The 24,734-nt window shown below is 37.3% G+C and overlaps 1 protein-coding gene across 1 annotated transcript; it reads right to left on the reverse strand.

Annotated features, from left to right (window-relative positions):
• Window positions 1–819: 819 nt before the first annotated feature.
• Window positions 820–2,124, reverse strand: LOC137726558 (uncharacterized). The gene is made up of 2 exons (XM_068465495.1): window positions 1,506–2,124; window positions 820–1,043 (listed from the first exon to the last, which is right to left on the reverse strand). The coding sequence occupies exons 1-2, from the start codon at window positions 2,122–2,124 to the stop codon at window positions 820–822; spliced, it is 843 nt and encodes a 280-aa protein (XP_068321596.1).
• Between the last annotated feature and the right edge of the window lie 22,610 nt (window positions 2,125–24,734).

A 24,734-nucleotide genomic window follows, 5' to 3' on the forward strand; every position in this document is an offset into this window, starting at 1 on the left:
TTAGGGGTGGTTCGGTTTGGTACGGTTTTGAGTGAAACCGAAACGAAAACCGTAATTTTTTGTGGTCTATTCGATTTGGTTTTGAAGTTAAAATTGAAATGGACGCAAACAATTTGGTTTTGGTTCGGTTTCATTGCTTGAGAGCTAATATGTTACCACTCAATCCAACATACACTATTCTAGCTAACATTCAACATGACCTTGATCATACAATATTAAATTCAACCTAAAAATTAAAATGCCTTATGGCATTACTTTAGTACAACCAAATTGAAAAGTTAAGTTTACTGTATTAAAACTAAAGTACAATGCCAAAATATCTTATGACATTAGCGCAGTTCCCCCTAAAAAAATACGCCAACACCCAGCCCATTTAATCCACTCAGTGAACAGTGATAGACCTCAATGAACAATAATAGGCCAAATGCATCTCCACCTCTAAAAAATGCGCTAGCACAAACGATCTCTACCCCTACAAAATGCGCTGGCACCCAGCCCATTTAAAATATTATTAATTTTTTTTATAAAATAATAAATAAAAAAATAGTTTTAATTTCGGATTTGATTTTTAACCAATCTCGTCACGCCATGTGTCATTATCATAATAAAATTACATAAACTCATCAAATTTACTTAAAAAAACACACTAAAATAAAATTACATAAACTTAAAAAAACATACTAAATAAACTAAGAACTTTGTTGTTCCACCACAAGCTCCTTTTAACTATCTTAACCTTGTTGCAATACCCATTGGTGCTCAATCAAGTCACTTTGATGGGTACAGTGCCAATATGGCTCTTGCAATGAAGTGTACCACTTAGCGATCATTGTAACATCCATCTCGTTCCAATGGCTTGTGTTGCACGGGATCTTCGGTGGCGTCATGAGCACAATAGATACGTGTTCTTGAGTTGTTCATTGTGTCCGACTCGTATTCGTCGACGACATCATAATCATACTCATCTTCCACAATCATGTTGTGGAGAATGATACACATCATCATGATGGATCGAAGTGCCTCAACATCAAACATTCTGGCAGCTGACCGGATAATCGCTTAACGAGCTTGTAGCATACGAAAACAGCATTCCACATCCTTCCTACACCCCTCTTAACATTTTGCAAAGTGTTTTTCTTTTTCATTTTGTGGATGTAGGATTGTTTTGACAAATGTTATCCACCTTAGGTAAATGTCGTCTGCAAGGTAGTACGACATTTCGCATGTATGGCCATTCACTGAATATGTGACTCTTGGTGCTTTTCCTTGCAGCACTTCATTGAAGACTGGAGCTTGGGCAAGGACATTTAGGTTATTCTGAGCTCTTGGAACACCAAAAAATGCATGCCAAATCCATGTATCAAATGAAGCCACCGTTTCCAAAATTATACTTTTGGCTCCTTTTATGTTGCCATACGCTCATTGCCACCCACTTGGACAATTTTTCCAGGTCCAGTGCATGCAGTTGATGCTTCCAATCATGCCAAGGAAGCCTCACATCTCACCCTTCCTCAGAAGCCTTCGCATGTCCATTGGCATGGGTTTCTGGAAGTACTCATTGGTGTAGAGGGCTTTAATTGCAAAGCAAAACCGCATCAGGGACTCTAGAACAATTGTTTTTCCCATCCTAGCGATCTCATCCACTTGATCTGCAGATGCTCCATATGCAAGCATCCGCAAGGCAGCCGTAATTTTTTGCTCAGGAAGAAGACCTAGAACATGAAAAACATAATCTTTTCGCACAAAGTATGGATCATGGTTGCAAGCAGCACTCATGATTTTTTCAAACAAACTTCGTTGCATTCTAAAACGACATCTAAAAACATGATTATGGAATACGCTGTTGGGAATAAAATAATCTTCCAAGAGATCTTTAACTCGTCTTTCCCTTTTTCTATTGAAATTTGCGGCACGTCTGGGTTTAGCTATCTGACCCACAGCTTCCATGACACGGCGGGAATGTGAGGCCATCTGCCTTTTATGGTCATCATCCTCATCCTCCTCCATTGCAAAAGCCTCATCTCCACCTCCACCTTCCTCGAGATTGACCAATTCTTCCTGTTGTGCCAACTGTCTTTTTTGTTGCTCCTCAAACTGTTTATACACTCTCCTTGAAGAAAACATTGTAAGAACTCAAGATTTGAAAATGATGAAGATGGGTGTAAGGATGTAGGTTTTATATGGACCAAAAAAAAAAAAAAAAGGATGAGGTTCTTGGTATTTTTTTCACACAAAAAGTATATGAAAGCTTTGGTAGAAAGTGTAGAAAATATTAAACTGTGGTGTAAGGTAGAAGATGAGGGTTAGGTATTTATAGGAAAAAAATAAATAATTTTTTTTTAAATTTTCTGTATTTTTTAACAATTTTTCATACTTTTTAATTAATTTTTTTATAAATTTTAATGTAGTTAATTAATATGGACCATTGGATTTGAAAAATATTCAAATCCAATAGCCTATAAGTTGAAACATGGCCAGTGGTCATAATTCTGACCGTTGTGCCTTTTTTTTTTTTTTTTTTTTTGGGGGAAAAATGTGGACCGTTGATCTGCGATCGGACGGTCCAGATCAAAATTCAGATTCAAATTTTTTTGATCATTGGAAATTCAACGGCCCAAGATGGGCCATGTGGCCTCCTATTCCGTTCGCTGAGTGTACCTGCGCATGCGGTTCCCGGCTCTGAATCTTGTTGACAACACGCGCCCAGTCACGTGTGTTCCCCACACACCTGGCGCAAAAAATAATTTTAAATGCCCGCTTACACCACATTGGCTTCAGCATGGCATCAGATGGGCCGTCTCCATCCTCTGTCAATTTTGGGTCAGCCTGTGGCCTGGCTTAGGTTGGGTGCCAACCAAAGAGTAACGGTGTAACTGCTCTTAGTATAACCTGGAAAATAAATTGTTCATGTAATTCAACAAAAAAAATTTGGTGTTTCAACTTAATTTGCAAAGTTCAAGTTTCAAACATTTGCCTTTCCATTTCCTTTTGGACACTTACTGTTTGAAGGCTTAAGAGGTCTTGGAACTTGTAGATAGGCTTGAGAAGCCGATACTTGGGAAGACCTTTCACCTTGTAAATTTAAAACCAATGGATGGGAAACCATTGATCCTTATGAACTAGAAACTTTCAATTGCCTTGGAGCTTGTTGTGGTTGTGGATTAAAAGTGAGAGATGAGGGTTGAAATCGATTTGACCAACTCTACACAATACAAAACATAAACAATATAAATTACATTAGTTGTTATAAACTTTAAAATCCCTACAAAAGTAACAAAATATATGAAAAAAGAAAACAAAAAAAGTTCTTTTACTTGAAATGATATAGTTACCCGATTCAATACTTTCGTAGAACTCAATGTGGTCAACCAAAAGTGCATCATCCTCCAAAGTAATAATGATATCGCCCCTGATAGGAGTATATTTATGCGACTGTTATATTATTTTTTGCATTTACTTAGTTAATTTCCATTAGTTATAATATTTTAGTTTATTTTCGTTTTATTGTAGATTCAGTTGGTAAATTTGACAATTAGAGATCAAATGGAGGAAATAGAAGCAGTTTTGGACTTGGATTGGATTGGCATGCATGGATAGCATATGGGTTGGATGTTTTTGGAGTTTAAAGTTGAGGCTTGGAAGACAAGCAATTGCACAAGGAAGAGGAATCCTAGATGGAGTGAAACACTATCAGGAGATAAGGTAGTTTCTGTGCACGTTATCTTATCTTGTCTCTATCTGCAAGGAAGAGTCATGATCACATTCAAACATTCTCAAACTATTTCTTTAGAGTCCTAAAACAATTCTAGCTCCACCATTCCTTTCTTCCTTGGATTCAGTTGTGCCTTATTCATATATAATGTGTTTTGCAACATTTGTGCCTGCCATTTATTCATCAAAGTTGATGGAATTTTTAAAGTTTTTACTATCTTTGTTTTAAGTTTCAATGTTTATTATAGTTGCTTTTCAATTATAATGAACATGTGCAACTAAATTTCTTTTTAGCTAGAAATGAATTTGAAGCCATGATCTTATGTTTTATATGAATAGATTGTATCCACTTATTGTACATAAAATGTGAATGTGATTTACTTATCCTATTCATAGAGAACTTATTCTTGTATGTTTATTAAGGTAGCGTTTGGATGCAGGGATTTGGAGCTAGAATATAAGTGAATTTGACCTAATCGTTAAAAACTTGTATTCATAAGTAGTAAAAGTCAATGGACGTTGATTAAGTTAAGTTAAACCCTTAGCAGGAGTATCACATGTCGAAGTTACAAATGTTGTCAATGCTTATGATTTACACAGAACTTAATCATCTTTGATATGAATGTTTATCACGTGTCGTAGTTAGGTGTGTTGATAAGAATCATTTGAGAAGCGAAGTTTCTTCATTTTCATTGAACTTAGGAAAATTTGAGGGTTAAAGAGTGTGTCACTGTTAATTTGGGGTATTGTAATTCATGGTTTATACGAAGAACAACTGAAAATTGATTTGTATGCATATGTTTCATGTGTGGAGAAGAACCCTTTAGCTAGCCTTTCATCCATATCTCACTCAATATAACTTAATTTACTTGCTGCCATTAAATTCAATTTCATTAGTTTAAATACATCTAAAATCCTCCTAGTCATTGTTTCATTGTTAATGAACTTAGTTTTCAGTTTTCTTTGTTTGGTTTGTGTTGACTAGCATCCTTTTTAATCCCTGGAATGGAACGATCTCTACTTACTCATACAACGATTACATAGTTTACATGGTTTAATTTGTGTATTAAATTTTACCACATCATCTCTCAATCGATTATGCATGCATATCAAGGCCTTCACCCTCATAAAATCCAAAATTACTTAACCCCCAGTGCTAAAAGGCATATCAAGACTTGAACTACAAGAATATCTTTTGCAATGGTGGCCTAGATAAGATACTTGGTACCATTCATCTCCCACCATAAGAGAACGTTAACATACTTTGTGGACTCCTTTTTTGTAATTTGTATTAAAGTATCCAACAAATAAAAATCCACCACATCTCTCACCACTTCCTCATTACTCTCTTCAACAAAAAGCATCCATTCATCAACAATATTGTCTTCCGTTGATGCCACATCGAATGAGGTACAAGAACGTTCTGCTTGTGAATGGCCCAATTTCTTCATGTGTTTTCCACTTTCAACATTTAGGGCATATGCATCATAAAGAGTTATGCAATAGATATTTCACTTCATTAGCTTTCAATTGTGCCTCAAAATTAGGAAGCTTTTTTTATGAAGAGTTGTGTGACATGCCTCAACTAGAGGGTTCAATTCATGGTACAAGTCAAAATATTTTTCATATTTGGATCTCGTGTCGGATGTCGTTGCCTTCAGTAAACCGACTAGCATGTTAGCTCGAGAATCCAATTAAATAGTTATGACGGTCTCTACTTTTATGACATGATGGAGGCCAATATGAATCGTCGGATGTGTAAAAATACTCACCCACAAAGTCACATCATAGAACTTCCATAAAAACTTAACAAAAATTCCCACCTTTCATCAATCTTCTTCTGTTGGTGGTCTAACATTATTTCTCCCCTTAGTTTGGCAAGCAATAATCACTCCCATCTTCATATTCAACTTCCTTAAAGTAAGCCACGAATGGACTTTTTTCATCCTCCACCATTGTAGCAAAGGCCTTTTTAAATTTTCAGACTATATTTAACATCATCAATGTATAATTCCACCGAGTAGGACAATCAAGGCAAATTTCTTCTTTGCACAGCATTTTCACCATATTCATGGCTTGCCTAAACATCTCCAATCTTTATGGAGGGCTCCTCACAAACCTTATACAATTTCTTATAGCTAAAAGACAATTTTTATCCTCTTCATCCCATGACTCACAATTATGTTGGTTATGTCAGTGATGCACCTCACAAGTAATAATTGCCACCTACAATAGCTTGTGAATTTTCCCATCTATTCATTGTTTCCCTAAGTTGATCCGAATCAACTTTATGTAAGGAAGCATTGTCTACTATGATTGTTATAACTTTTCTCATCCCCCATTCCAACAACTTTCAATTAACTTTGCAATTGTGGTTCCATAGTGGTTAGGAATAACATAAAAGTTTATGATTTTCTTGTGCATATTCAATTCATCATCAATAGAGTGTGCAGTGAAAACCATATAATTGATGTTTTGTATGCTTGTCCAAGTGTCGGTGGTGAGACGTATTCTATATCCACTTAAGATTTTCTTCAAAGAAGTCTTCGATTCATCATATACGTTGAGAAAAGTTTCAACAAGCATTCTTTTAGAAGGCACATTAAACAATAGAATGCTAACAACACAAAAAAGTCAAAATCCCATCTTATCAGTACTAATTGACATCTCATCTATGACCATCATCTTGACACATGCTTATAACGCTGTATTTTGAAAAGCCCACAACAATTAGATTGTTACCTTTTCTCTTGTCCCTAACTAAAACTTTTTGCTTGTTACATTTGTTTCCCGTGTACAATTTGCAATTTTTTCAATATGGTGTCTCATAGTTGAGGTGCCATTTACTCCTGGTTTACCTGCATAATCATCCTTATTGGTGTTTTTTGGGCAATAATTACTTTTAGCTCTCCTAGGTTTTCTATCCACTCAAATTTCCTCCCCCTTTTCATTGATTTTCTTCACTTTTTTTGTCACATGATAGGTTGTACAATGCTCCCAAGCCCAACTTGTACAATGCTCCCAAGCCCAACTATGTTTTTTTTATTAAGAGTTACTTACTGGTTCATCATCTTCACTTTTAGATTCTTATCTATCATTTTCTGGTTCATCTTCAAACATTTTCTTCATTTCCTAGGTCAATTTGTATGGCCTCATCCTCTAGCCTCTCAGGGGAGTCACTTGTAGAAGAGTGAGCAACTATGTTTGCTGGATGCTTCAAATCTTGACTGAAACATAAAATAAAGGTCAGCAACAAGAAAAACAACTAACACTAATGTTATGTTTGGATGAGAGAAATAAACTTGAAATTTGAGTAAAAGTCAGAATTTATAAATTAACATGCACCAATTCCCTTATTTGGATTCATAAACTTAGAAATTTAGAATTTCCGCGTAAAAGAAAAACTTGGAATTTGAGACCTCCAATTCCCAAGTTTAAATTCCATGTAAATAAGTGTTATTTCCCAATTTCTATGATTGAAATTTAAAAATAACATTCAATTCCATTGTTCTTTTAGGTTAACCAAACAATAAAATTCACAAATTCTAGAAAATAAAATCCCTTCATTTCAATTTCCATCATTTTAAAATTCCTTAGTAATTAATTAACATTAACAGTACCAATTAACAGCAACAACAATTAACATCAACATTAACTAACATCAACCATAAAATAAAAACAAGAACAACATCAATAATTCAATTAACAAATATATTTAACATCTCCAGCAGTCACACATCTACAATATCAACACCAATCAACAAATATGTAATATATAGCACCAATCGACAATAATGAACAAATATGAAATATATAGCACCAATATAAAGCAATTACACATCTCTAACATCAACACCAATAAAAAAATACATAGCACCAATCGACAACAATCTGATGTTCATGAACAAAGATAAACTAAAGAAAAACCAAATCCTTGTTTTATCCAAATGAACCCTAACCCTAACTCTAAAATTAATCACAAATATATAAGCAAACTTAACTAATACAAGTATAAATCATTGTTCTGACCATATTAGCATATGGACTTTGGAGGCTCGAAGCTGGAACGAAGTGAAAGGGATTCTATTCATGATTTGGTGAAGGCACCGAAGGGGAACGATGTGATTCACGATGTGGTTGGTTAGAGTTTGACTAAAGAGGAAGGATATGTATGATTCAATAGGCAATGTGAAGATTGAAGCAGAATGATTCGCTTCGAATCACAATTCAATTGGTGGAGGGGGAGGGGATGGGTCTGTTTTTTTTTTCTTTTCTGGACACTCGATAGTGGAGTAAAAAACTGAGCAGCAAAGCAAAACCGAGTCACTGACCGAGAGAGAGAAAGTCAAAGAAAGACAGAGAGAGATTCTGGGCCTATGCTATGATGTGGTTGAGTCCATAGTAAATGTATGGACTCAATCAAATAACTAATTAGAACTTAACACCTACTAACCTAATAAAGTTATGAGGTTTAGTTTCAGTTCAATTTCAAATGGCTAGAACCGAAACCAAACTGTTTTTTCTTCATTCAGTTCGGTTTGAAACTACAAAACCAAACTATTCAGTGCAGTTCAATTTGAATCATGTTTTGGTTTTTGGTTTAAGTGCCCACCCCTAATCCTACATAGTCATAATTGTAAAGAAAACGAAAGAGTTTGCTCTACAAATAGCTTACCTTAGGCACTGGTGGATCTATTAAGGGCCACGCGGGGGGCGGGAGAAGGGTGGGGTGGCGGGGGGTGGTTGAGGGGTGTTAGCTAGCCTTTCGAATTCCAGTGAATCTCCATGGATTACTATAGTGCTGCCCATTTGAAGCTTGGAGTTGTCCTCTATACATGCACTCGAACTACTTGATAAAATGCCTTAAAGAGCAGTTGTCGTTCTCATTATTATTTTGTAAATACCAACTTGGGCATTATATTCTTGATATGCTTTCAAGAAGTGAATTTTCTCCATTGAAAGAAACATGTAGTCTTGCAACAAAAAAAAAAAAAATTAAAAATGGTGGAGACAAGGAAGAATAGAGTATATACAATCATGTGTATTTGCTAATTACAGTGGCTTTAATTCTACTAGTTGCTACTATTTCAGTAGAGAGTCTTTTTTACTATGAATATTGTGACAAGTCCATTCCATAACCAAAATGAAAATCAACGGTTGAGTGATAGCATGATGGTTTATATTGAGAACAATGTTTTTTTTTTTTTCCATTAATAATGAAGCTATGATGTAGCGTTTTTAAAATATGAAAATGCGTTGTGGACAATTGTAACTTGTATTGTTGTTTGTTTTATAAATAATATATGATGGAAAAATGATTTAATTATTAAAATTATTATATATCTAAAACATGTTTGTAAACTTTTACATGTGACCCTCCGAAAAACTTTTTCTGGATCCGTCACTAACCTTAGGACATCCAAAACGTATAAGATCAGAGCTCTCAAGTGATCACTGCTGCTACTTTCTTGCTGACAGTCAAGAAGGCCAGTTAAGCATCTGCCTCATATGAGCATAAACATCCATTTATAACAGGTTGTGCATGAGATGAACTCAATTCCGATAAATGGGTGTTTATGCACTATTTTTTACAAATGAGTGTTGCACAAGAGTTCAGAGTCTGTATGTTCCATAAATGGGTGTTTATGCATAAGAAGAACTCAATCTCTTCTAAAACCATCTTCATACAAGAAAGTTTATGTAATACCGGTCTCCCTTGGATGCATAAAAACCTAAATATTGGGCAATCATCAAGTTACAAACAAATATAGAATGATTATAGGTGCACAAAAACATAAAATAAATAAAGGATGATTTTTAATGGAATCAAATGATTGTGGTCGTTCTCTTGCTTTGTAGAGGTGAGCCTTCGTAGTTGTGGTCGAGAAGCGCCTTTTGTCGTGGTTATGAGTTTTTATTTTTATTTTTATTTTTATTATTATTATTTTTTTTTTTTTGCATGTACACCTCTTGGTGCCTTATTGTAGTTCTCCAACTTGGAATGTTATTGTGAGTGTTATCGTGAGTGTTATCTTTCTTGTTGGTTGAACTTGGATCCTCTGTGAGTATTATCTCTCTCCTCCAATATCCCTTGGGCTACCTAAATTATTTTTTTCCTCAGATATAAATTAGTACAACTAAAGACAGATGACACTGGTTGTTTTGGTTCCATGAAGTTATCAAGCTTACAAAAGAATAATATGTGCGTTTTCATGTTAATGCAGAGAGTGGGTGGGGTATCGGGTTGGAATATGAAGGTTCGGGGTTCAATTCCCTCATGTAACAAAAATTATGGCTGGATTGATAGAAGTAGGCGTAACTACTTTAGCTAGAATAATTGTACAATATTCTTTATGCACTTAAGTTCAAATTTCCTTCTCTCAAGTTTAAATTAATTTAAGATAAAATATCGCATGCAAAAACAATCATGACATGAAAGTTGATATATATTGATAAAGAAAACCAAAAGTTTGATAGAGTGAAAAATACAATTTTACTTTTTGGTAAAAGCTTTCTACAAAGTAGAAGTTTTCCAGTACTTAAGGGTACCATATCTTCACTAATGTGAACTGTGCTTCCTGACCCTGCGACTAATTTAATACTACTAACTCCAGGCACCCTATATGACATATGATGAAAATTAGAGATCAAAGCTTACATTACATGACAGTAGTCATTGGACGAAGAGGAGCAGAAGCAGGGTGATCCAAGTAAATCTGCTGGTGTTCATGGATATTAATTTGAGCATCGCAAAAGGAAGTTGATCGACGCATCGAATTATAACCCATTACAATTTCCATTGCTTTCTTTTGTACGTGATCATGATAATGAGTCTCGTCCACGTAGCTGTGATCACATTCATCCTCAGAATCACTTTCTTTAAAGCACTTTTTGATTTCGGTTTGCTCTCCATGATCTTCTCCATCAACAAATAGGTCTTCCCTTTCCATGTCTTCTTCTTCATCAATAGTTTCCTGATGTTCACAACATATTATGGCATTGTTGTCTAAAGGTACAAGGTTTAAGATCAGACGGCCATTTTCGCGGAGAGCTTCAAAGTACTCGTGATGCTTCACTCTCTCTCCCTTAAGAACAAGCCTTCCATCAGAGTAGTTATAATGCTTGGTCAGAACCCAAGGCATGCGACCGTGCAAATTCCCAGTCCGTGCAAGTAACGGTATCGGTGGTGGATATTCCCTTTTGATCATTATCCTTTCACTCTTTTTGGTAGTAGTTTTCCCCTTATCTTGATTATTCAAAAGCCCTAATTTCTCTTGTTCCTCATTCGACATGATTGGGGCGCCGCTCTCCGTCCCAATCAGGTCGTCCACTGCAGATGACGACCAAGACGAGGAACTATCCATCAACACAGAAGAAGAAGGCGACGACGTCCTTGATGTAGATGGTGAGTGTAGTGAAAGCTTGTGGTTGTGAATGACGTGGGGATCAGCGTTTGTAGTTGCTTCTGGAAAAATTAGGGTTTTAAGGCCTAGATGGAGATGTAGGTGGGTCGGGAATTCCTTTTGGATGTGCATGGGGAATGGCAACCTAGCTGCCCACAAAACAAAACCAAAAAACGAGGAAATTATTAGCACTACAAAATAGCTTGCAGTCACGGTGGTTAGTTTTATCTGGTCAAAATTGGACTGCTGTGTAGGGTAGAAATTAACTTTACCGACTCAGTGATTAACTACAAAATAATTAAACAAGGAGATATAAGAATAATGTGGTTATAATAGCAAATCCGACCCTCTAATAATTGGATAAGAACAAGCTTTTATCGTCAGTAGAATAATTTGCTCATACCTCTTGATCTTACTTGGTCTGCTTTCATCTCTATCTGCTCGGATTTTTCTCTTCCTGCTAATTATCTTAAGAAGATTAAGAAAAATAACCTAGAATAAATATGTAAACTAGGAAATACCTATATTAAGAAAAGCAACAAATAATATAGGGAAAAAAAAACCGAAGTGTATAGAGGAACCCAAATCATATCGTCTTGCGTGCATTATGGAAGTGTATAAATAATTGAGTAAATATGAATATTCCCATACCAAAAACATGTCATTTACTATCCACGTGCTAACAATATAGTATCAATCAAAATTTCAATCATTTCTATATAAAGTGTACTTCATAAATTAAGCAATAATTTAGGAAACTTAAGTGGAAAAGTAAATAAAAAACAAAACAAATGGGGAACTGATGACTACCTGATCCTTATCATGAACGAAAAACATGAACAGATTATTCTATTAGGCAAATTTTCTCAAGAGTCTCCAATTTGGCTTCAAAATTGAAAACTAGAAAAAACTGTTCAAAACTAAAACAACTTCTTTGATTTAAATTAAACTCCAAATTTTCAGGAAAACTGAAGGGTTTAAACAGAATTCACCAAGCTACATTACTTTCAATCTCCTTCTTGAAGTTGAACTTTTTCATCTAGCCTAGAAAAACCAAAAAGAATTGGTATGAACATTTAAAAGCTTGCAAAAATCACAAAGAAAATAACATTCTTCTTTTTTTTTTTTTTTTTTTTTTTTGATCGAAAAGAAAATGGCATTTAGATTAGTGAAGGCTAACAGGCTAATCAACTTCAAATTAATTCAATTAAACTACGTGGTTTAACAGATATCTGAGAATTAAGAAAGGAAAAATATTGACTTACTTTATCAATGGCTCGCTTTGCATTATATTAATTTGGTACATTTTCCCTTCCACAGGGAATAAACATCATCAGTCGACAAAGATAAACACAGAGAGGTGAGAACCCAAGTTTCCAGACAACCATATATTTCTCGAGTGTTGCTACCCCTTTTATAGGAAAATGCTTTGGCACACATATTTCCAAGGGTACAAACGTCATTTCAAGTCCGTCAATAAACGGCTGCTGTCATTGCGGGCTCGGCGGAGGGTATGGTTCGTCTGGGACTGGCAAGGGTCTTTGATTGCTGTAACCGGCATCAAAGCTGGCATGCTTGTATCTTGGTCCACCGTCGTTTAAAATGTGATTGGTGGGTGTTTTGGTCCACCGTCGTTTTAAATGCTTCCATGTTACTAGACACGTACATAGGACCTTGTTTGGTCCATGGTCATGTCTAGGGGTGCAACTCAGGTGGGTTGGATGGGTTGGAAGGTCAACCCAATCCTAACTCAACTTTTACAATTCGGGTTCGGGTTCGGCTTGCCCAACTTTTTCAAAATTAGAATTCAATTCCGCAAATTGTATCCGTTATAAAGTTAAACCAAATATGAATGTTTCAACCATGCAAAGTTTGAATTAAACTACAAGAAATACCAAAGCTAGTACCAAAAGAAAAGAAAGAGAGGAACACTTCATTGTCCAAAGCTAGAATCAAGTCTCTGTAGAGCATCAGACCCCAATGCCAAAAGCTTCAACAATATCAGCTACACCTATAAATGGAATTGTACAAAGTTTTATTTCATTATAAAAATTCTGGAAAAAAAAAAATTTAGGTGTAGCACTGCAAAGTAAGAAACAATGTAAAACTTACTTAAAGTTACCACCTATCTTCAAATCCAAAACTGCAAGAGGAAAAAAAAAAATTGTTTGCCGAAGTAGGATCGAGGTGAACAGTACAGAATCGTGGCAGATTTTCTTGCACCCCCTACAAGCTTACTACACCACTATAAAAATTCCTCATTGTGCGTTCACTGGAAATATCAACGCTACAATTTCATACAGGATATCACCAATAAAATTTGAACTATAAATAACTCGCAAGGAACATTGACAAAGAGAAAAGGCATCATGGATATAGTACTCACACGTCAAGAAAAAGTCCAACATCATTGAGGCATTTCAATGAACGGGTTCGGGTTGATTCGGCTGGGCAAATGGTCAACCCAACCCAACCCAATCAATAAACGGGTTCAAATTGGGTGGGGTTTGGGCGGGTTCAGGTTAGCCCAACCAAAGTTGCACCCCTAGTCATGTCTCTTGTGTGCATTTAATTGAGTACGTTTGACATGCAAAAGTAGACAAGTATATATTAATGTATCTATGTTACTTTGGAGAAATTTTTAGTTGTGACGGGAATATGCATGGTACACCATGTGTTTTTATGCAAGTTGTGGAAAATTCTAATTTTTAAGTTATTAACCTTTTAACACACATAACCCACCATTTATATAAGGACACGTGGTGTACCACCTTGTGCGACGGTCACACTAAAAAATCTCTCATTACGTTGTTACTCTCAAAAAAGAAAAGAAAATTGTGTATATATATATATATATATATATATATATCTTGTTCAAATGATGTAATGGTTATTTTCTTTGTTTTGATAAAATGGTTTAGTGGTATGGGACTAATTAATTTTGGGTAATTTTAGAAGAATAATTGTGGAGCCAAAAATAATCAAGAAAATTATGGAGGCGACACATCAACTTTTGGGTATAAAAAGATAAAATTACCCTCGAGGCATTTCGGGATTCCCACGTGCATGCAACGGACAATAACAGCTTAATCAAGGAAGAGTCAAAGGTGATCAAAATGGTATTTATTCAAAACCCTCTCATCACTCCTCCAAATGAAGATTTGCATAGACTATACCGACTTCAACAAAGCATGCCTGAAATATCCTTATCCAGTTCCTCGAATCAATCTACTCGTAGATTCAGCTTCTGGGAACTAGCTGCTCAGTTTCTTAGATGCATACTCTGGCTACAACCAAATAGCCATGCACAAACCCGGCAAGGAGAAAACCACATTCGTGATCGAACGAGGCACTTACTGTTACAAGGTCATGCACTTTGGCCTCAAGAACGCGGGAGCCACTTACCAACGATTGGTAAACATGATGTTCAAGAAGCAAATTGGAGTAACCATGGAGGTCTATGTCGACGACATCATGGTGAAGGGCAAGCAGCGATCAGACCAGTTCGACAACTTGGTGGAAACTTTCAACATCCTTAGAAAGTACAAGATGAAGCTCAATCCCGCCAAATGCACATTTGGAGTATCTTCAGGCAGATTCTTAGGGTACCTAGTAACCCAACGAGGAATCGAAGCACATCCTAGGCAAATTTGAGCAATCCTAGAAATGAAATCTCCAACTACCTTGAAGGAGATCTAAAGCTTAACCGGACGAGCAGCCGCACTCAACCACTTCTTCTCGTAGTCCACTGATCAATGCAAGCCTTTTTTCAAAGCTATCAATAGGGCACAATGAGACAAATAGGATGATGAGTGTGAAAGAGCTTTCCAAGACCTGAAGAAGTATCTCACGTCACCTCATTTACTATCCAAGCCAGAAGCAGCGGAAGACTTATACATCTACTTGGTGGTCTCAGAAGTAGCGGTGAGCTCTGCCTTCATACGAGAAAAGTTGGGGTTCCAACTGTCGGTATTTTACACTTCTAAAGCTCTTCTCAATTCGAAAACTAGATATCCGAAGATTGAGAAATTAATTTGGCGCTAATTGTTGCGGCTCGGAAGCTTAGACCATATTTTCAAGCTTATGCAGTCATTGTCATGACTTAATATCCTCTACAATCAATCCTACATGGTCCAAATGCTTCTCAACGAGTAATGAAATAGGTGTTAGAACTTGGCCAGTACGACTTAGTTTTTTGACCCCACATGGCGAAAAAGGCTCTAGCCTTGGCGAACTTCATAGCAGAATTCACGCCTAGCCTAGACGACGTAACAAAGCGGCCCAACGACGCCCCCGAGGCAACCAAGCATGCCCTAGCCACACCTGCTTCACCAGATGGAGACTTATGGCATTTGCATGTTGACGATGCATCCAACTACAAGGGCTCGGGAGCAGGTGTGGTCCTTGTCACCCCAGACGGTTCGATGCTTGAGCAGGCAATCACTCTAGGCTTCAAAGCATCAAACAACAAAGTAGAGTACGAGGCCCTACTAGCAGGCCTTCGAATGGCAAGAGACTTGGCGATGAAAAAGCTTATAATTCATTCTGATTCCCAGCTAATCACCAGCCAGACTACTGGGGAGTACACGGCAAAACATCCGAAGATGGCATAATACCTAGAGAAGGTACGAAAGCAACTTAAGGCGTTTCAGACTTACACCCTCACTCAAGTTTCGCCGACAGACAATGCCTATGCGACCGCGTTAACCGGCCTAGGCTCCGCCTTCAACCACCAACTTAAATGCTCTATTCTGGTGGAGTACCTAGATAAGCCATGCATAGAGGCGAAGCCAGCAGTCGAGGTGTCATAAGTGATTACAACTCCAAAATGGCCAGAGGAATTTCCCGGATGTTTATGGGCGTATTGCACAACCAAATAACAAACAACCGGTGAGACTCCTTTCTCTTTGGCATTTGGTTCAGAAGTAATCATTCCTCCCAATGTCATCGTGCCAAGTATTAGCACTCTACTGCCAAGCATCAAGCAGAATGGAAGGGAAATGGCTACAAATCTAAATCTAACAGAGGAGGAACACGAGAAGGACATCACCCACATCGTAGCCTACCAGCAGCAGCTCATCTCCAGTAACAAAAAAAGGGCCAAGATCTAGCAGTTCTAACCCGGAGATCTAGTCCTAAGAAAAACCTTCATCATTGCTCTTAGAGAAGCCTCTAAAAAGATGGATCCTATCTGGAAAGGTCCATTACACGATCAGCAAAGTAGGCGGCACGGGTAGTTACACCCTCACCACCATGAACGACAAAGAGATCGAAAAGCAATGGAACGCCTACAATATGAGGAAGTACCATGTGTGGTACATCAAAGCCTAAAGACTCAAGCAACTCAACTAGCACCACCTTGCAAGCCGAGGACTATCCAGTTGTTATGTAGTTTTCACCTTACAATTAAGTTTTTGTTCGTTTCACTCGTTTTTCAATGAGGAATTCAAAAGTAATTTACAACTTGGCTCAGCTACATGCTTACAATAACTGATCACTTATGCACTTCAAAAGAATACTGCAACCTTCTTAGGTTTTTATCACAAGAATTACACCCCCTAAGGGATTAACCATGTTCTCCAGTACGAGAAGGTAAACCAATTCCACAACACCCATATAGGTTTGTTCTCCAATGCAGGAGAATAAACTTTACACTCTAAATATCCAAACATGGATAAGTCGGGCTACCCTGGTGTAACTAAGTGCACGATGGCTTGCGCCAGGATTCTTAAAAGTAGCCATAATGGTCTTTTTCAAGGCTTACCTAACTGAAGGATTTTGGGTCTCTTGGCCTAATCCGTGGGGAACCGAGCTTCAGAGACTAAGAAGGCACATTACGCAGTACACCCTATGAATGGCTGCCCTGGAACCCTAAAACTTCTACCGAATGCCCTAAGGTAGCCTACGATTTCCAGAAAACTGCCTGCGGCTTGCCCTTCGAGCAATATGTCTTGCCAAACTTGTACAACCGCACGTTTTTATAAAAGGTTAAACAAGTTAGCCCTCATATATGAAGCTTTATCCACTGCTAAGTAGTCAATAAGCTTCACCTCTGCCAAAGCGCGGAATGATCATTTAATATCTACAATAATTCCCAATATGTTGTGATACATGCTACACAACCCATGAAATTAGTTACATAAAAGCAAGGAGTTCTCTTGGACCTTTGCTTATGAAATTCCATACAACTGCGTACTTATGATACGAAAGGTTAGAGAATTTCATAATCCAAAAATCTTTAGTATGTTGTGATGCAGGCCACATAGCTCAAATAATTGAAGAAAGCCAAGGTTAACAGCCAAGTGGTCACGCGGACTCTTCTGCTTCTGTAAGTAAGGCGTCTGGTTGCCGACCCTATGACTAACAACTTTGCAAAAGTTCTACACCAACATCTATGGCTATATAGGCTACGTAGGCTTGTCTTCTTATAAAAAAGTAGCACACCTAACGTTCGTCTAAAGGTCAAAGATTAGGCGTGAACAAAATAAGCAAAAATAAGGAAAAGAAAGGAAGCAAGTTTATTAAATTTTCTAGAAAAATTGATAAACGACTATCAAAGGCAGAAGAAGTTCAAGCAAAGGAAAAAAACAACAAGGAAAACAAAGAAAATCCTAAAGGTTACCTAGAAGACTACTCTTCAGTGGCTTGAACATCCCATGACTACTCGGTCGCCGCACCTTCAGCAGCTGCGACACCATTCGACACTTCATCCCTAGCTGCCCTAGCCTGGGCACCAACTTCTCTGACTACTTCACCAATGGAAGCCTTTAAAGTAAAGGCAATCAAATCTTCCAGAGAAATAGAAAAGGTCTCAAAGTCTTTCCTAGCAAACTCAAAGTCAGACAACCTACCGAAGAAATGATTTACATAACCCAACTTGTAGAAATCGGCCTGACTCTGAACAAGCGAGGTCTTAAGCCCAGCCTTCTTACCCTTCAACTGCTCGTTCTGTTCGAGCAGACCAACATGGACGTGTTACAGCTCATCCACTTCCTTCTTCAGACTTTCGTTAATTTTCAATGCACCTTGGAATTCCAACATTTGAGGTTCAAGCCTATCAACTATCTTCTTGAAGTGGATCACTTAATTAAGAGCAGCAATCAACTCTTTATCCTTTGCATAGGCAGCAGAATGAAACTCAGAGACGGCATGCTCAAGATCTTGAATTTGAGGTATGTAACATCCAATCTCCTTCTTTGCACTTTCTTATTTAACTTGGATCGCTTCAAGCTTAGTCTTCAAATCAATGATTTCTTGGCAAGCGGTCTTAAGCTGCAAAGAAGTGAGGACATAGATATTAGACCTATTCAAAGCAATGAGCTTAGATTACAATCTCTTGATCTTCTTGATAGATGAATAAGCTTTAGCTGCCGTAGTCTTTGCCACCTTTTCAGCAACTTTGGTATCCTCTAGGTCGAGGAGCATAGACTTGGCTACCAAAATTGCCATTTTTTGTATCATAGCAAGCAGAGCAGTCTTTCTATATTCGGTCGTATACTTCACAAATGAGCTTGGGCAAACAACCCCTTTAACACCATCAATCAGCTTGGCACACACCTCCATGTCTTCACGCATATCTGGTTTCAAGAGCGTACAAATCTCAGCAGCCTCCTTAGAAACAGGTTTGGTGAATTTCTCGCAACTACCCGTGCAAACAGTCTCATCTTTCTCAGCAAGCGAACCAAACTTAGCCCCCGATGAACGATTTTGGCACTGAGGGCACAACAAAACCTTTACGTTGAGAAATCCTATCAGCAATCGTATTAGCCACCTTTGGCATGGTAGGTGTCACCGGCTCAAATCTAGCATCCCCATCTTTCTTTCCTCCTTTGAAGAAGTCAAATTAATCACAAGCCTATCGGCAACAGACGGACCCTCACGAGCAGCGGAGGAAGTCTTCAATTTTTTCTCAGCTGGTATCTCTTGAGCAAGTGGGGAAGATCTCTTCTTTCCACTAAGAATTAGTGTTTTGATAAATTCAAACTAAACTTGATGAAAATGCAAAGAACATTTTCTAGCACAAAAGTAGTTTGATTGAAATGAAAAAGTAGGTAGGTTTCATTGATTTTGGGTACATGATAATACGAAGGTATTGAATAATCAAAAGTGTCTCCGCCTTGATCCACTTTATCTCATCTCTTAGGGGCTGCCCATTTTTCTCCCGGCGAAGAGGACTAAACAGCCAACGCCATTCACAATACTCATAAAGGATACCTAGAGCAACATGCACCTTCTTCATATCTAGAGAAGCCTTAGGCATTGAGCCAAATTTTGAATCTACATAAGCACATGAGGACAATCAATAAATCAAAGGGCAGCTCAACAAAAGTACAAAGCAACCTAGAAACTAAGCAGTCTACTTACCGGTAATGAAAATCGTCGAAACAAGCAACTCAGGGGAAGAATCAGACTCCCACTCTCCACTTATCTCCAAAGTCTCATTGGCCTAGTCATGATCTCCTTTGCTCTAATGATCGAAAAGCCTATGGCGGGATCGCAGCTGCCCAACTCCTTTAATGTGGCCTATGTCAAAAAAGTACCCAAATTCATTGATGATCAAATCCAAGTCAAAGAATTAGCTTAGATTGAGGAACCCCACCATCAAACGGACCGCATTTGGAGAACATTGAGCAAGGGTACACTTCATAAAGTAAAGCACTTCTTGGAAGAAACGCGGCATGAGAAAAGTAAATCTCAACACGAAGTAGTAGGGGTGAAACTTGATGGCTCTCTGAGCCTCACTACATGGCTCACGCCTGCTACCTTCCTTGACACGCTCCACACGCACCCCCGACGGAATGGCATACCTATATGCCTCAAAAAAGTCTTTAAACGAGTCATCGGAGCTAATTTTGAAGTGAACAGCCTTAAAGTAGCCTACCTTCACTACTACAAAAGGGCCTTATAGTGTCAATGGGTGATGTCAGTTTAATATAATATAATGGTGGACAAGACATTTGCGACACCTACTGAACATGACGTCGGATTTACTGTCGCTTGTAAGCATCATAAACTGTTTATGTCGCTTTTAACCAACGTAAACATTTAATGTCGCTTATAACCGACATACATTTTAATAAGTCTTAAACGCTAATGTCGCTTTAAATAAAACAGTGTCGCTTTTAAGCAACATAAAGTATGGGTGTCGCTTCTAGCCCACGTATTATTGTTTTTAAATATTTTAAAGCCTGCGTCGATTCTAAGCGACATAGATTTTAGTTTTTTTAATATTTTGAAACCTGGTGTCAGTTGTAAGCGACAGATTAATGGTCTTTATAAACTCTCCCCCGTGTTTTCTTCTTCCTCTCTTGCATCTTTCTTATTCGTTCTTCCAATTTACAAACCTTCCTCGTGTTTTCTCTCTCGCATCTTTCTTATTTGTTCTTCCAACTTCATTGGTTCCTTCTTCACAACAGTAAGTTTTTCTTGCTTCTGATATTTTTATTTTCTCGTCTTATGTTTAATTTTTATTTACAATTTATTTTTGTAAGGAATTTATTTGAGCTGGTTGAGTACATAAAGAATTGATCGACGACGGAATTCTTCCATAATTTAGGTTTCTATCACTAAATTCTTTAATTTTTAAATTGTATAATACACAAGTTTATTTATTTAAAAATTCAAATTTAAGTACATAGATAAATTTCTACTATTTTTGTTAAATTAATTAATTTTGTCACTTGAATTGTTATGAGAAAATGGAAATGAATAATATTTATAAGCATTTATGTTAAATTAACAATATTAAATATAACATAAACTTATAATATTTAGTAATATAAGAATATATTATGTTAAATTAATTTTTTTTTGCATTCTAGTTGTTATTTTAATTTGTTTTTGTTGTTATTTTGATAACTTTGATAACTTTTGGTTGTTATTTACTAGAATAGATTAGATGAACATAATTTTGGTAACTTTTTGTTGTTATTTTAATTTGTTTTTACTATAATAGGTGTTGAAAATTAAAAGATTGCAATTGTGATAGAGTTCGAGGGTTGAAAGATAGAAATTGAAAATTCTAATAGTTATGCCAACATGATAGGGATTGAAAGATTGTAGGGATCTCAGTGTCGTGTAATATTTTGCCCTCATAAAGTGGTAAAACATGGACAAGAGTCAGTTGACGATACCCTAAAATTTTGAAGTGTATACAGCTGGAATTATTTTGTTTTTGGATCAAGCAATTGCAAATGGTGTTGGTCCCGATAAGTTTAGATTTCCTTGCAAAAAATGTTGTAATCGATATACTTTTGTTAGGAACACTATTGTTGAACATCTCATATTGTATGATATGGATAAAGATTATAAAAATGCTGGGTGGCAACATCATGGCGAGCAAAACATTGGAGAGCAAAATGTGGCTATTGGAGAAGAAGAAACAGGAGATGAGCTGATTGGCATGCATGATTTTCTTAATGATGTATTTGTTCAACCATTAACAGAAGAAAGTGTTGGACCATCTACTGAACCCCCTATTGGGGAAGGGTGTCCAGAAGAGGTAGAGACTTTTTTTAGGTTGCTTGAAGAGGCAGATCAAGATTTGTGGCCAGGTTGTAAGGAGTTTAAGAAATTGGAAGCAGTTGTAAGACTATATCAGATCAAGTGTTTAGAGGGAATGACAGACGAGATCTTCACCACTTTACTGGAGTTAATTAAAGAATGTTGCATGAAGGGGATTGTTTTCCTAAATCCTGTTATAAGGCAAAAAAACTTATAAATGACTTGGGTTTGTCGTATGTGAAAATTGATGCATGTCCCAATGATTGCATGATCTATTGGAAAGATACTTCAGATTTGACCGTGTGCTCGCTTTTAACCGACTCTGCTTTGTGGCGGATTAAGCGAACGAATCGACATTGAAGCCCTTTCGTGATGCTAGCATTGGTGTCGCTATTCCAATCCGACATTACATTGTTTTATGTTGGATTTTTTCCAAATCTGTGACAGAAATTGGATTTATTGTAGGTTTTTTCTTCACCGATGATAGCCTATATTGTAGTAGTGTTTGCTCGAAGACTCGCCTTGACGATACAACGGCGGCACACCATCGTCACTTTTGTGGCTTGAAGAAGACATACTCAAGGAAATTCTACAAAGATAAGAGGAAAATTCGTTACACGGTTGCGTCAAAAAAAAAGAAAAGGAAAGTATCAGGCTTTAAGGCCCAAAGGAAGCAGCCAAGGGAGCCTAGCCCGCGCTGGCTCCCATCTTCATTCTTGGCCCAAACCCACAAGAAGATAGGGCAGGCGCCCTAGCGCATCCTTTAGCCCACTTGAACGGGCCTAGCCCAGCAGCCCAACCCCTCACTCTCCTCTCACACTCAGGCCTAAGCCCAAAAAAAATAAAAAAAAAAGAAAATGAGGCCCGTGCCTCCTCGGCCTAGTCCAACACATCAACCTGGCCCGTGCCAGTTCTATCCTAGCGCCCATTAGCTCAGCCTAAGCCAAACCGCTTGTGGCCCAGCCAGTCGCCACCGTACCGAGTCAACAGTAGTAAGCCACCCACGGCAGCTATGCCGTGGCTTTCCAGCCACCTTTTCACACCTTCTCGACCCCCGTCGAGCTAAATTTCAAGCCTCAAGGCTCCCAAAAATTACGAAGACAAGGAAAAATTAATTTTTTCTTACCTTGGTGCGGCGTGAAGACAAAGAAAACAACGCAATACGGTCTTTTGCACAGGCAAGTGTAGAAGATTGCTAGGGAGGGGAACAAATATCCTCTAGCTTTCTCTCTCTTGTAGGGTATAATAAATTGCTCTCTGAAGTTGATTTAGTCATCTACTAAAGGTAAACTTAAATAGACTTTGGGAGTAATTTATTTCGCTTTCCTAGAAGGATCTAATTTCCAATTAAAGAGGGAATTTACATCAAAATAGGAAACAATCTTATGTTTCTTAAAGCAAGAGAAGATCTCTACACATGCTGCCCTTTCTTGCGAGCAGTGCAACAGGTGTGGAGGCATTTGTGGAGCCAAAAATAATCAAGAAAATTATGGAGGCGACACGTGGACTTTGGGTAAAAAAAGATAAAATTACCCTCCAGGCACATCGGGATTCCCACACGCATGCAACGGACAATAACGGCTCAATCAAGGAAGAGTCAAAGGCGATCAAAATGGTATTTATTCAAAACTGTCTCATCACTCCTCATCAAATCCTCACCCAAAAGGTAACTCCCAATTATTCTATTTAAATTGGGATTGATTACCAAGTTAATTGCAAGATATTATTTCACATGATATCTTGCAATTAATCTCATAAAACCACCATAAGAGGCCGGTCCCTATTCTCCAAATAGGGTCGGCCACACCCCTATAAATAGTCTCATTTTTCTCCAAAAAGCTAAGTTCATTCTCTCCGAAAAATTCCCAAACGCATTCTCTCTCAAATTCTAACTTTGGCATCGGAGATTCTTCGGCCAAACCCCCCCCCCCCCCAAATTCATCGTGGGCATGTGAGGCTCTTGGCCTTGATCTTAGGTGTTATTATTTTGCAAGTGCATTTTCGTCAAATGAGAAGACGGTGGAAATCTACATCCATAGTAATATTTGCATTTTTCTTTAGGAGAGTGGGTTTATATCTCCACTTTCAAATAGCTTATCTTGACCGTAGAAATTTCATAATCAGAATCCTTCAATTTTGAATCTTCATTTAAAGGTCATCCTACAAAAATCATGTGAAAAGGAGATCGTTTAGTCATCCAATGGCATCAAATAAATGGATGGTTCATCATTAATATGTTGGTACCTACCTACACTGTTAATTTATTTGATACATTTGAATGACTAAATAATATCCAATTAGATTTCCAATCAGATTTTTGTTTTTGTTTTTGTTTTTTTTTTTTTTTTTTTTTTTTTTTTTTTTTTTTTTTTTTTTTTTTTTGTAGAAATGATCTCAAATGAAGATTAAAAAATTGAGTGGTTTCGATTATGAAAATTCTACAGTACAATATGTTATTTATAAATTGGTGAATGAGCTATTTCCCCATGGAAGGAATGCAAGTATTGTCATTTCAGAGGACCACATTTTCATATTGGCGTATTGGTGAGTGACACTAGCTATGTGGTTCACTTATATGGAGTAGGATTCTCTCCCACCTATTTCCATCCCCTTCCCTCCCAACATATTCCTATCCTCTTCCCTCCCCTCCTCTTACATATTGTTTCTTGTCTTTTTTCATTTTTTTTTTTTTTTTGAACAAACAATATTATTCACACTAAAGGGAAGCGGGGTGGGCTTACTTTCACAATGGGCTAACAATAATGTGGTTCAAATTTTCCCTTGGTGAGAATCGAACCTAAGACCTCTCACTTACAAGTGAAGAGGGGTACCACTAGACCGTCGTACTAAGTGGCATTGCTTTTTGTCTTATTGTTTCTATAGGCTTAACCGTAACCGTTCAAATAGGAGGGGAGGGAAGGGGAGAGAGATTAGGAGGGGAGATAATCCTCTTCCCACTTATATATGTGTGGTAAAAAAATGTACAGTAAAAGCTCTATAAAGTCATAAAGTTCGGACTAAACCAATTTGATAATTTTAAAGAGGTTATTACTTAATAGAGGTGTAGTTGAAAAAAATTATTTGTTGACTTATTTATTCATAATGAATGTTGTGTTT

This window comes from Pyrus communis, chromosome 1 (assembly GCF_963583255.1).
Source record: "Pyrus communis chromosome 1, drPyrComm1.1, whole genome shotgun sequence".
NCBI classification, from domain to species: Eukaryota; Viridiplantae; Streptophyta; class Magnoliopsida; order Rosales; family Rosaceae; genus Pyrus; species Pyrus communis.